The 12,889-nt window shown below is 43.8% G+C and overlaps 1 protein-coding gene across 1 annotated transcript; it reads left to right on the forward strand.

The window, feature by feature from the left end:
* Window positions 1-3,648: 3,648 nt before the first annotated feature.
* TENT5A (terminal nucleotidyltransferase 5A) lies at window positions 3,649-11,220 on the forward strand. Its single transcript, XM_069235621.1, has 3 exons — window positions 3,649-3,757; window positions 4,319-4,844; window positions 7,477-11,220. Exons 2-3 carry the CDS (start codon window positions 4,398-4,400, stop codon window positions 8,254-8,256), a joined length of 1,227 nt encoding a protein of 408 aa, XP_069091722.1. The 5' UTR covers window positions 3,649-3,757; window positions 4,319-4,397; the 3' UTR covers window positions 8,257-11,220.
* Window positions 11,221-12,889: the final 1,669 nt, after the last annotated feature.

Below are 12,889 nucleotides of genomic sequence, written 5' to 3' on the forward strand. Positions count from 1 at the left end.
AAATCTTTCCCATAGAAGCAGAAACTGCTTTTTTAACTGAAGATTGAATACAGTTATTTAGATTACAGGTAAAATTCTCTTCAGAATCATCATTTTCTGTGAAGAAAGCTGAAAAATCCATTTTGCTAGAAAGAAGAGGCAAAAAACTGGTAAGTAAGGGGTTAACTAAGAAGGGCAGGCTTTGAAACTAAGAGGCGTGTGACTCACCAGGAAGAAAGGTGATAAAAAGCTGTAATCCGAGGCCCAGCTTCACTGCAAGGTAAATAGAGCAGTCGTCGAGGTGCAGAGGAGAGCTCCGAGGAAATGTATTGAAAAAGTGTTGAAAAACGCTGCAGACGGCCGAAATAAGACGAGCGCTTCAGAAGGAATGCGCTCCGGAATGCCAAGAATGAGCGTTTGAAGCTCGTGTCAGCCGGCGTTCAAAATAGAACGTTCACGGCGACGCGAGCTGATTGAGGTGTAAATGGGGAATTCTCTCCGCGCGTGAGAGATAAAGGCTAAATGTAGCCGAAGAGATAGAAACGCGTGCGCATTCAAGGTCACAACGTTTACAAAAGTAATAGTTACAGGCAAAGTAGTAAAACCACATGTAAATACAAGAAAATTACAATAAAATTATCGAAAAGTATGGAGCAAGGAAAGATATACTTATCTTGACTGCGAGCAGCAAGAAAAGAGGGCTGCCTGCAGTCAGGATTGGTATATCTTACGTGATATAATATTCTGATTGGTTAACGTTATTACTCTTAACTCCCATTGGCTGCGTGTTTCGCAAGCCCCTGGGATTGGTGTGTTTCTCTTGGCTGCTATTGGACTACAGCAGGAAAAAAAAGTATAATAGGAGCCTCCGGTCTTGTTATAAAATTATCATGACAGTGCCTGGTTTAGTGGGTAGCAGCATAGTTTAGGGTTCCTTTTTGACCAGGGTTCAAACCTCACCTGGAGAAAAATCGTTTTTTAAGTTGTTGTTTTTTTTTTTTTTTTTATGTTAACCAACACATGTAAATCACACCCTGGCACTGTCTGTACGATTTGTGGCCTATTTAGACATGGCGGTGCATGCTAAGAATGTGTGACATGCTGTGGCATGTAGAAGGGGGCGCAAGGTTTGCAGTGAAAGAAATCCCTTATTATGTGGGATGAGAGATAGAGGAAGCTTTTATAGTAAAGATAAAGGCATGGGGCTAGCACCAGGGTGAAAGAGAGTAAGAGTTATTTGTTTCTGAAGTGTGAAAAGCAACTGTGAATTTGTGGCATGTAAGCTAAAAAATCACCATGGACATAAAAGAAAAACGTCCTCACTTTCTCTCTAATTACAAGGCCTTTTGCCAGCCATAATTATTGTGACCATGCTTGGTTTAGTGGGTAACAGCATGGGATAACATTTCTTTTTTGACCAGGATTCAAACCTCACCTGGAGAAAAATTGTTTTTGAAGTTGTTTTTTTTTTTTGTTTTTTTTTATGTTAGCCAAATGAAAGAGGTCCCATTGTAAATCACCCCCTGGCACTGTCTGTACGATTTGTGGCCTATTTAGTCATGCCAGTGCATGCTAGAAATGTGTGACATGCTGTGGCATGTAGAAGAGGGAGCAAGGTTTGCAGTGAAAGAAATCCCTTAATCTGTGGAATGAGAGATAGAGGAAGCTTGTATAGTAAAAATAAATGCATGGGGCTAGTACCAGGGTGAAAGAGAGTAAGTGTTACTTGTTTCTGAAGTGTAAAAATCACTTTTTTTTATTTTTTTCCTTTATTTAGTTTACCTAACAGAAAAAGAGCCCTTTGGAACACACACACTAACACTATCTGCAATGATTCACAAAAGAGCATGTCAGAAAACGTTGACATGCTGTGGCATATGCCTCACGCGAGCGTGGCACGTGTCACATGGCAGACTTGGGCTCCAACCCCTTCTCGCCAATTGAGCACATAGATTCACGTCCTGTAGGGGTCGCTGTTGTCCTATGCTTAAGGTTTTGTGGTAGCGCTGAATGATGCTCATTCTAGGCGCGCCTGGCGTTATCCTGCGGTTGTTTAGATGAGGGGTATTCTCCAAGACACTTTTAGTTCCTTTTCCGCTAAATCCTACAGTATATGTGTTTATCGGACGGACGGCACTGATAACTTATACAGATTAAACCGTCGATACGTAACTCTGTAATCAATGATGCAAACTAACGAGCTTCTTCGATCCCCTATGCTAGTAATTAGTGGATCGGTGTCGTGTGCTTCAGGCTGCTCCATTAGTGGACTTGTGTTCGTCGGGCCGAGTGCGTTCCCTGCGTTTCGATTCAAGTGTGTTAGCGGATAATACGTTTCTGGGTTGGCCCACTCTGTACCAGCCCAGGCCAAATGTGCAATGCCAGTTGATGAAAAAACACAGTTTCCCTACAAACTTCACTTTATACAGTTTTGACTTGCGTTGTTTTCTAACGAATTGTCAAAATGCAGTGTCGTGATCACAGCATGCGGAGTTTTCGGAACACCCACCACGCAAAATACAAAAACTTGTTAACACCAAGTAGAAGGCGCCTTTCAACTGTCCAAGTTGGGAAACTGATTTCAGGTAGATGGACGCAAAGCTATATGCCAACTAAACTACATATTACGTAAACGACATGCTCTACATTCTTCCGCTAACCCACACGTGTAGTTTTTGTTCGTGGTAGAATGACGATGACTATTAGAATGCAGAGGGTTGCCTCTCTCTGTACGTGTGAAAGACCCCTGGGAGGTAGGAGACCCCGACCTCGGACTGTGTGTAGAGGGAGCACGGCGTTGTCGGTGACAGAAACACTACTGCCATTGCTTTGGGTGGAGGCGGCGGTAGCTGTGCGAGCTCGCGGTGACGCACCACCTCCGTGTGCGCCCTCATTGGCTGATGACGCAGGAGGAGACGTCACGAGCCAGGCGAGCACATCTGCGTGCAGGGAGTCGGCGAGCCCACGCACCGTTGGTTTACCCCCCGTGCATCACCTGGGGGGAGATGAAGCGGCCTCAGTAAACTCTGCAGCCCTGGGGTGGAGGTAGAAAGACAGCCCAAAAGTCTGCTGCTTCTGTCACTGGCCTGTTTGCGCAGTGCCCATTGATACTCGAAGGTGGGGAATGTTGCTTTGCTCATAGATATTAAAAAAAAGTTTGTACACCCCGTTAACCATGCACGGCACGTTCATCCACTTGCAGCTCTGTCACAAAATATCCCCGGATACCGACTATGCAACAACAGCAGGCGTTGTTCCACTCTGTCCTCGCGTCATGTTAGAGCACGCATTTCCAATATTAGAACAGTTAAAGTAAAATATAGCCTAATGAGCAGCTAGGGCCGAAGGTCAAATTCCGGTAATGAGCGGTTGTTGTTTCCAATGTACCTCACGCATTTGTTGCTCAATCTATGACTAGAAACACATTTGAGCCAACCTGAAGTTGTGAGCTAGCTTTCGCCTTCATGCTGCAGCTCCTCTAACAGAGGAACCCAGCAGAGCCCACTAGACCAGCGCTGAGGCCGCGGCTCGTGACGAACTCTCCAGTGGGCGGGGCCACAGCAGGGAGACTCTGGCACAGACAGGCCGTTCCGAGTTGGCTGGCTGGGCGCCGTCATGTAGATGAGGGGGCGTGTCGACGCGTAGTGACGCCTGGCCCGGTCGAGCAGTGGAAACCTCATATATAAAGTAGTGAGAGGCGGCTGCAGCATATTTTGCTACTGGCAGAGCTGAAGAGTAGCAATCGGCACTATTGCGATAAAGCCACGGGCGCAGCCAGGTGAGGGGCGCCTCTCAGATTTGGTCACCCAGTTGGGACCGCGATGTGCTTCAGTGTCGCGTTTCCATCCCAATGTAGGAGTGCTAGCAGCATGAACGTGTGAATGTGCGCTTGACCATATGATTATGCTTCTTGAACAACTTACTTGGGTCATGCTTGGCATGCAGAGGTCTGTTGAAGGGCAACGGGCCAACTAGATTTCGTATTTAAAGAGTACAGTGCATTTGGGATTAGGCTGTCGCGCGCGTTTTAACATTGGTTTAAAACAAAAGGTCTTAGGCACCTCTGTGTATGAGAGCCTGAAAGTTGCTGCTAATCGTGTTTTTTCTATAGGATATTTTAAACCGGTCCACTGCCTTTAGCACTAAAGTTCAATGACCAGAGTCTGCTCGTTTAACGTGCTGAGGGTGGCATAGAGTGTTTAGGGCGGAGCAGTGGACATGAATGACGTGTGGACATGGACAATCGAAGGGGCAGTGCATAGTCAGGAATAGCGCATATGAGAAGTGAAGTACTAGTTATTCCGTGAGCCTCACACTGACAGTTTACTTTTATTTTTAGGAACAGCTGGAGAAGTCTGCAGGTTGCCAAAATTGAGGAGCGACTGGACGGTGCACCGGAGCTGCTGGGGCTCCTCAGCATGGCTGATGACGAACAGACCTGCTGTGCCCCTGCGGAGGGTGGGCAAGCCCCGGAGTGCGAGGATGGCGGCGGTGGGCAGTGTAACGTCCTGAGTTGGGAGCAGGTGCAACGACTGGACCAAATTTTGGCCGAGACCATCCCCATCCATGGCCGAGGAAACTTCCCCACCTTGGAACTGCAACCGAGACAGATTGTCCGTGCCGTGCGGCGGCGCCTAGAGGAACGCGGTATCCATGTGCGTGATGTGCGGTTGAACGGCTCGGCGGCCAGCCACGTCCTGCACCAGCACAGCGGCCTGGGCTACAAGGACCTGGACCTCATCTTCTGCACGCAGCTGCGCGGACAGGCCGAGTTCCAGACTGTCAAGGACGTGGTGCTGGACTGCCTACTGGACTTCCTACCCGAGGGAGTCAACAAAGAGAAGATCACGCCGCTCACCCTCAAGGTAAGGGTGGGCGCTCAAGCACTGCCTTGTGCACGTCGAGAAAAGCACCCAGGGCTTCACACTTAACGTTCAGTACTTTAAAGCAGCAAAGATAGTCCTCACAATGACAGGAGGGCCTGTCCTCCTAACTACCGGTGTAGCGGGCCTTCCGAACTATATGAGTACCTCACAGAGCCAGCCCTCGGAATGATAGGAGAGCTAGCCTTCCCTTTCATTACATCAACAAGACAGCAGCTTTAGCCTTCATAACCATGCTCAAGGGTAGCAGAGCTAGCCATCTCAAACCTTCATAGGATAATCATGCGAGCAGACATACACTTCGCAGGCTTTACCACACTGAATTAGTTACCCCATCCTACTGCCAACAGAGTTAGATCTCAAAATAGGCTTGTGTTCAAGACAGTAAGTATACCATTCTCACCTAACAGGAGAGACAGTCCCCAAAGAGTTCCGTCTCTCATGACCACTATATTACCTAATATTAAGTGCATTACTTATCTTCAAGTCTCTTCCTGTGTCAGAGCGCGCCCTTGCATCCTTTACCCGATACACCACACAGACTGTAGGAGCTCTCTACGCAGTTGCCAGATGTACATCCATAGACCCCAGAGCTCTCCCTCGCAAAAGTTTCTATACTTAGTAAAGCATAACTGATTTTCGCCTACTAGTCTGCACAGGTTTTACAACATCGACCCCCTCACATGGTTGTGACCCGCAGATTTCGGGAGTGGAGATAGCGCTCTCTGCGTGCCCCTACTCCTGATTTTACGCTAGTCTAACTGTCTGGTTCGCTCTTGCGGTGCAGCCCACCCCCACAGGGGCTTTTATCACACTGTATACAATTCGTAGTAGCCCGGTGTCCCTGACTGAGTAAGAAGATATTAGGAGACGTCTAAGGCCGTAAATAATCGCGATTTGACAGCTTTGGTGCCCCTCGGGCTTTTTCGACCACACACACACACTTTGTGTGGTGTACGACTGGACATCAGTGCACAGCAGGCTTTCAGGCTGTGCTGCTGCAGGAGCAGGTCTATAGGATTGTACAACGCTGGTGTGAGTGAACCTGGAGAGACCGTGCAATACACGGAGAACCTTGTTTCTTTCTATATCTTACAGGCAGCCCTGGAAAAAAAATATATACGCTAATTTCAAATGTACATCCTTCACTAAATACTTTTGGGAATTTATCTGTGACTCCAAGAGCAAACTGCAGCATGGCTTGCTAAATTTACTTTACCAAAGTACTATGGCCTGGACCGATTTAACACAGTCCGATGAATTCTCCCACCCCCAGTGTAATTGTTTTTGGTGAACGCAGGCTGTACTCTTCTTTCTGAATTAGTTCTGAACGAGACCTTATTCGCATCAGCTTTAGTACGACAGCAGCGCTTTGACATCGAATATAGACTCGCGTGTAAAGTTGAACGATACACTACTGTTCAATACATTTTTCCTTATTGCCATCCTTCGATATGTTGTATTTCTAATCCCCCTACACGCAGATAATGCGCTTACTGTAAGGAGCTTTCGACACTTTGTTGAAACGTCATATCTTTTTCTTTCCTGAAATAGGATCTGCCTTCCGAGTTTAATATAGGGCGGCAGAAGTGACTCAGTGATGCAGGAATCTGCAAGCACTCTGCCTGGAGAGAATAAAGTCATATGTGCTCACATTCCTATGTCGGCCCTAACCTCATAGGCATCACCTGTGTCAACAAATGTAAAGGCAGAGTGGTATTCCCTGACCAACCTATCCACCCACACACTGATAATGTGCAGACCTTATTATAGTTGCAAACAAACTAGTGATTATTTTTGAGCCTTCACGGGCATCCATTCTTGTTTTTACGTCAGCACTACCTCTTGTTTACAATATAGATGTAGCACCTTGAACCAGTGGCTTGTTTGGGCCAGCTCCTTTCAGCCGTTGCTGTGACACCTCATCAATCGCATCTTTAATCATACCTGTTGCTGCCTTCAAAGTGGTTCAGTTGCAATAGAAGAGAAATTCTTACCCTTCCAGAATGTACACTTGATCACTACTCTCTTTTCGTATTCATTTCTTTATTTCATACATGCTCTGTATATAAAAATAAAACATATTTTTTTGACTTGCAGACACATTGGTTCACTTTATGGGAAAATAAGTCTATTGTTAGCCACACCAAAGGCCCGCCCCTCTTTGGTTTTTCATTAGATAAATTACTTTTGCCAACCCTTGCAACTACATTCAACAGTTGAAGAGATTTCAATGTATGCAGTAGCTGCATTGCAGCTGAAACACAGATTCAATGCCCCTGTCACTTTGGCAAATCCATTAGGTCTGCTTTATAGTTGACAATGCAACTGTAACTGATTGACTTTACCAGCTGTTCTTCATGAGCTGATGCTGTTTTAAGACAGCACTAGGTAATGGCCTATGTAGCCTCTACTAGGAGGTGCCACACTGGTATTAGCTGCATCAAATGTGATCCTGTACCTGGGGAAGAGATTGCTCCCAAAATACTAGCATGCCTTAGAGTGATAGACTGCATTGTTTGGGTTGCTGCAAACAGGGAACAAGATGAAGACCTCGAAATTCAAAGTAATACACCACTTATAAATCTGTTTTTTTCTGTCTCCACAATTGCAGGAAGCTTACGTTCAAAAGATGGTGAAAGTTTGCAATGACTCAGATCGATGGAGTCTCATTTCCCTGTCCAATAACCATGGGAAAAATGTGGAGTTAAAGTTTGTGGACTCTTTGAGGAGACAATTTGAGTTCAGTGTCGATTCTTTTCAGATCAAACTTGACTCTCTCCTGCTTTTCTACGAATGCTCAGAGAATCCAATGACTGAACCGTTCCATCCCACAATCATTGGTGAGAGTGTCTATGGGGATTTTCAGCAAGCCTTCGACCACCTCTGCAACAAGACCATCGACACCAGGAACCCTGAGGAAATAAGAGGAGGTGGGCTTCTCAAGTACTGCAATCTCTTGGTGAGGGGCTTCACCGCTGCTTCAGAGGCTGAGATGAAATCTCTTCAGAGGTACATGTGCTCAAGGTTTTTCATTGATTTTTCTGACATTGGGGAACAGCAGAGGAAGCTCGAGGCCTATTTGCAGAATCACTTTGTAGGACTGGAAGACCGGAAGTATGATTATCTGATGACCCTGCATAGCGTGGTGAATGAAAGCACTGTCTGCCTTATGGGCCACGAGAGGAGACAAACCCTAAACCTAATCACTATGCTAGCCATTCGTGTCTTAGCAGAGCAGAACATCATTCCCAACGTGGCCAATGTGACTTGCTATTACCAACCTGCCCCGTATGTAGCAGATGCAAACTTTAGCAATTACTACATTGCCCAAGTCCAGCCGGTCTATGCTTGCCAGCAACACACCTACTCTACTTGGTTGCCCTGCAATTAAGAAGGGCTGCAAGGCATTGTGTAAGGCGACCTAAATGAAAAGGGCCGTGAAAGAGAGTAGCCCTTTTCCTAGAATTGGTTCTGATTTCTGTGCAGTGAGGGTCTGCTCACACTCTCAAAGCTGGGTTTGTGCATTTGTTTTTTGCAAATGCGAGATTGGTCTGACAAAGAGCAGACAAGCAGTTGGACTCCAACCCAGAGCACTAAAGGTAGGCCACAAAGGAAAAGAGCGCCCCCAGCATGGAACAAGGGTCCTGTGTGAGTAAAAATATGGTCTCGCTGTAATTGCTCGAATGGGCATTACTTGCAGTTTGGAGAGTTAAAGGGCAACAACCATAAATATCCTTGTGTTTTTCAAGTGCACAGAGGAAGAGAGTTGCTATACAGAGCATATCCGATAGATGTGGGGCTTGCAGCTTCAAAGAGGGCCAGTGTGATGATCACATTATGTATCGCTTGAGCAGAAAGCTTTAATAGGACAGGTTTGTTCAAGAACAAGGGATAACATAGTGATATAGTTATCCTGAGCAGCAAATCGAATTTAGTTTCTGTATTTGAAAAAGTTTTTGTCACAATAACGGATAAATGTGTAATAAAAAATGGTTATGAAACCTATTTTACACTCGAAGACCAAAGATTTCAACCTTCAGATGCCCAATCGAGGAAGTTCACTTAGAACAACAATTTATTTGCACACTCAGATAATATGTAAAGTGCCTGTTACATTTAGAATGATTTTGAAGTCAGGAGATAATAATTTGTAATAATGACCACAATTTTTGTTATGGGTAAAGGGGAGAAAATAAGCCTGTGAATAAACGGTGGAGGAAATGCCTTATTTTTTGATAAATGCATTTGTTAAATTAATGTTGTTTTGAAATGCAATTATTAGTATGACTGTCTATGTGTATCTATAGCATGTATATATTTATATATCGTGCACATATGTATACATAGAAGTGTGTTATGGTCTGGATAAAATGTAGCACTTGGAAGCGTTAAGATGCTGTTTTGTTTTTGTTTTCAGCTGGATCTCAGAGCACAATAGTTGATTTGCAGTTAGGTCACTAGTTGAAGCTTTACACTTTACTGTTACGCAGTTTATATATTACCTCCCACTATTGTTGTGACTACCTTCGTTGTGTGTAATGTGTGCATGGGTAGAAAGAAGCCCTTGCCAAATGCTGAACGTTACGTCTGAAAGGGTTACTGGAGCTCTACTTACCTGCAATTCACACCTATAGATTTTCCAATGTGACATTTGCAGATTGGAAGTACACGAGGCTACCCTTAAAGGAGTTACATTCTAGAATACAAAATGTCACTCAACTGTCGTCACATTTTTCTGTCAACAAAAGCTTACCATAATCTCAAGGAAGAAGGTCAGACCAACGTTCTTTTGGTTTGATTTTTCAATTGACCTTATGACCCATTCGCATGACCTGTAAAGGTCAGCATGGTACTGCTATTTAGTCCCCTCTGCACAAGAACTCTTTGACTCCTTGCCTTGCTTTCGTGTCCGTTTACTTTCTGGCTAGCCAGTGGGCTCCTTCCTGGAATGATTCAGCTGGGAATGCTGTTTTCATAGGGCACTCGTTCTTTCAGCTCTGGCTTGAGAAGTACTTGTTAGAATGCAGAGAACTGAACTTTGGCCGATCAGAGGCCTTAGACGGAAGCAGAAGGGAGTTCTGGGGAAATGGAGTTCTGGGGAAATAGGCTCAGCTGGTAACGTGGTATGTTTTCCTACCACAGCTATTCACTGCAGTGTATTGTGAGTCACCAGTCAAAAAGCTCAGCTTCTATGGCTGCAGCACATGAAATGTATTCTTTTAGAGGATTTTTTATTTATTTTTGCATCACTTTCCCCAGTACTAGCGAATACCATCCGTGCTCATGTTACATTGCCAAGAACGAGCATTGTTCCTTAATTTGAGAAATGACTAGAGCGGAAGGGATGATTTACTCTTTTCACCATTTATTTATATATAGTTGTTTTTCTCTACCAGAGGAGTCGCAATCCCAGGTAACTCCAATCCTACAACTGTTTTGTCCGAAAGTTGGATACAAGTTCCGGTAGACAGGTAAACTACCACGCCAAAAGAGCGAATTTTGCGAGTCACCAATAATAAAACGAGCTAAGTAGCTTTGGCTTATGGCCAATAAAAGTTAGGTTTGAGGCCTACTCTTTTATGAGGCACGCAGCACGAATGACGTCTTTTGCAAATACCACAGCAAACTCATTTTAACACATTTTTTGAATATTTTTCGAGTTTCTGCACTATATTTTTTGGAAAAGCGATACTTGCCCATTTTAACCTTTCCTATTTAGCCTTTTCCGTTTTTTTCACGTTCTTGTTGCATTCAGTTAGTAACAGGATTATCACTTTTCTAAATTTCAGTGGCCCTGGCTTTTTTTTAAATCTGTCTGTTAGATGGCTCTTCATAGTTGTAAAGTTAAATCCTGCCTCCCTCTACTATAAAGTCAGACAACGTGTTGTTACATTTCTAAATAAAAATGCGACGTTCACGTATTCAGTCTGTATTCACTAATACAACATTTGTTTTGTTTTATTTCGTTATGCTTATGTTTCTCAGTGCAGAAAAATAAGTTTTCATAGCATTTAACTCTTGTAATTATAGCTTGCTGGCAAAGTAAATCAGGTGGAGGAAAAAGTAAAAAAAAAAAAAAGGGCAGCTTTGCTTGATTTGTGTATAGACCTGCATTAGGAAAGAAGCTTAGCCAGTTTAATTTCCCTCTTTGAGGCATCGTTGCAGAAGACTGTTCCCAGGAGGTTTCAATTAGGAACACTGACTATAGGCTTTCTCTGGGCCAGACAGAGTGTGAGGCAAAACAGGTTCTATCGACTGCAGCACTTGCTTAAGTGCACGAGGGAATGTGTTGTGAATTTTGTTTACACTGTCCAATATTTGGATAATTTTGAAAATAAAACGTTATTTTTTTCTTCTCGTGTGTATTTTCTTTAATATATTGCATGTTTTCATGTTGTGCGACCAATCTTATGGAAACATTAGGCAGCTTTTCTCAAAGACTCTGTGCTGAAGTTTTCTGGTTGTATCCATAAGATAAGAAGTAACTGCGCCATTGCCATTTACAAGCCACTTGTAAACACTTAATGTAGGACTCCATGAAAGGTAACTCAGCACACTTTTTAATCGTCACCTGCTAATTCTAGTAAAGTTGAGTACTGGCACATGCAACATTGATTTATAATGGAAGTTTTCAGATTGCACCAGCTATAAAACCATCCTTTGTTCTTCATCTTGGAGACCAGATCTTATTGAACAAATTAAACAATGCTTGTGTTTCAGGATCGAAATTTCAACATTCTGCGTTTGTCAATGGTAAATTCTGTGCTAGAGCCGAGGTTCTGAGTATTTCTTAGTGGGGCACTCTGCAATTGGAAGCAAATACCCACACACCTGTATGTTCCTTCAAATCCATGTCCCCATTACAAGGTAGTTTCTACACCCTGAAAATAGTCACAAATTTGATTGTCACCGTTCTTTGAAGAAAAAGGGATGTCTCCTTTGGCAAAATCTTTGTAAACAATTAAAGCCACTAATGATGGTAACAACTATGTATGATTTTGATTGATGAATCATCTTTTGTCTTATAAAATGCAGTGATTATCCGTAGGTTTCTTGGACTTAAAGCAAAAAAGAAACACCTTTGGCCCTTCTTAATGGCAAGGTGTCAGGATAGTGTGAAATGTTTTGGCAGTAAGTTATTTTGCCCAAGTGACCTGCCGTCAAACATTTCCTTTTTTTTAATCTTCAGGACCTACAAGAAGAGTAAATGTCTTGACTTTAAGTGAGCGTCATAGAGCATGTTTAGCAAATAGTCAATTTGGCACTAGAGAATTAGCTTTTGCAATTCCTTATGAACCAAGCAAATGCACTTAAACTAACTTCTATCTCTAATAATTACCATGGATATGTCTTTGAGCATAAGAAACCCGATAGCTTTTCTCCAGGTGGCAGATTTGGTGAACCCCTACTTGGTCTGGGTTTGGTCACTGCATAGTCCTGAAGCCCTAAACGGACTATCACAGTAAACAGTCCGAGGCAGAACTCAAGCTGCCATAATTGAGGTATTTTGCTCAAGACGAAGGGCCTGAGATCTTCATCTTACCGGAGCTAAATTTGAGGAAGGTCTTGAACCAAACCATCAGACTGATATGTGAACCTCTGTCCCGCACATAGCAGCACTCTGTTTTGGAATAGTTGTTTGAGAATAAACAGAAATCATTTAATGAAAGAAGTCAGTATCTATCCTCTGAACTGGTATTCAGTTTGTGAGCATTTTTTCCATCTGCTTCTGGGTCCCACGCAGTTGCGGGGTTATAAAGAGAGCCTCGTTGTCTAAATTGGCAATATTTTGGGCGTCATCTGCACGAGTATTAGTTGAGTAGTAAAACAGCCTAAGGATATTAGAAAGAGGGTAGACCTATACCTCAAAGAGTATGTGAAAGAAGGAAGATTCCTTTAGGCACTACCGAGGGGCCAGGTGTGCTACGGGAGTGAAAAAGGCAGACTAACTGAAAGGGAAAGGCCTAGAAAAAAGGACATTTAACCTGTGAAGAATTGTTTCCCCATCTGCCACCTCATTCAAA

The sequence above is a fragment of the Pleurodeles waltl genome, chromosome 5 (assembly GCF_031143425.1).
Source record: "Pleurodeles waltl isolate 20211129_DDA chromosome 5, aPleWal1.hap1.20221129, whole genome shotgun sequence".
Taxonomy (NCBI): domain Eukaryota; kingdom Metazoa; phylum Chordata; class Amphibia; order Caudata; family Salamandridae; genus Pleurodeles; species Pleurodeles waltl.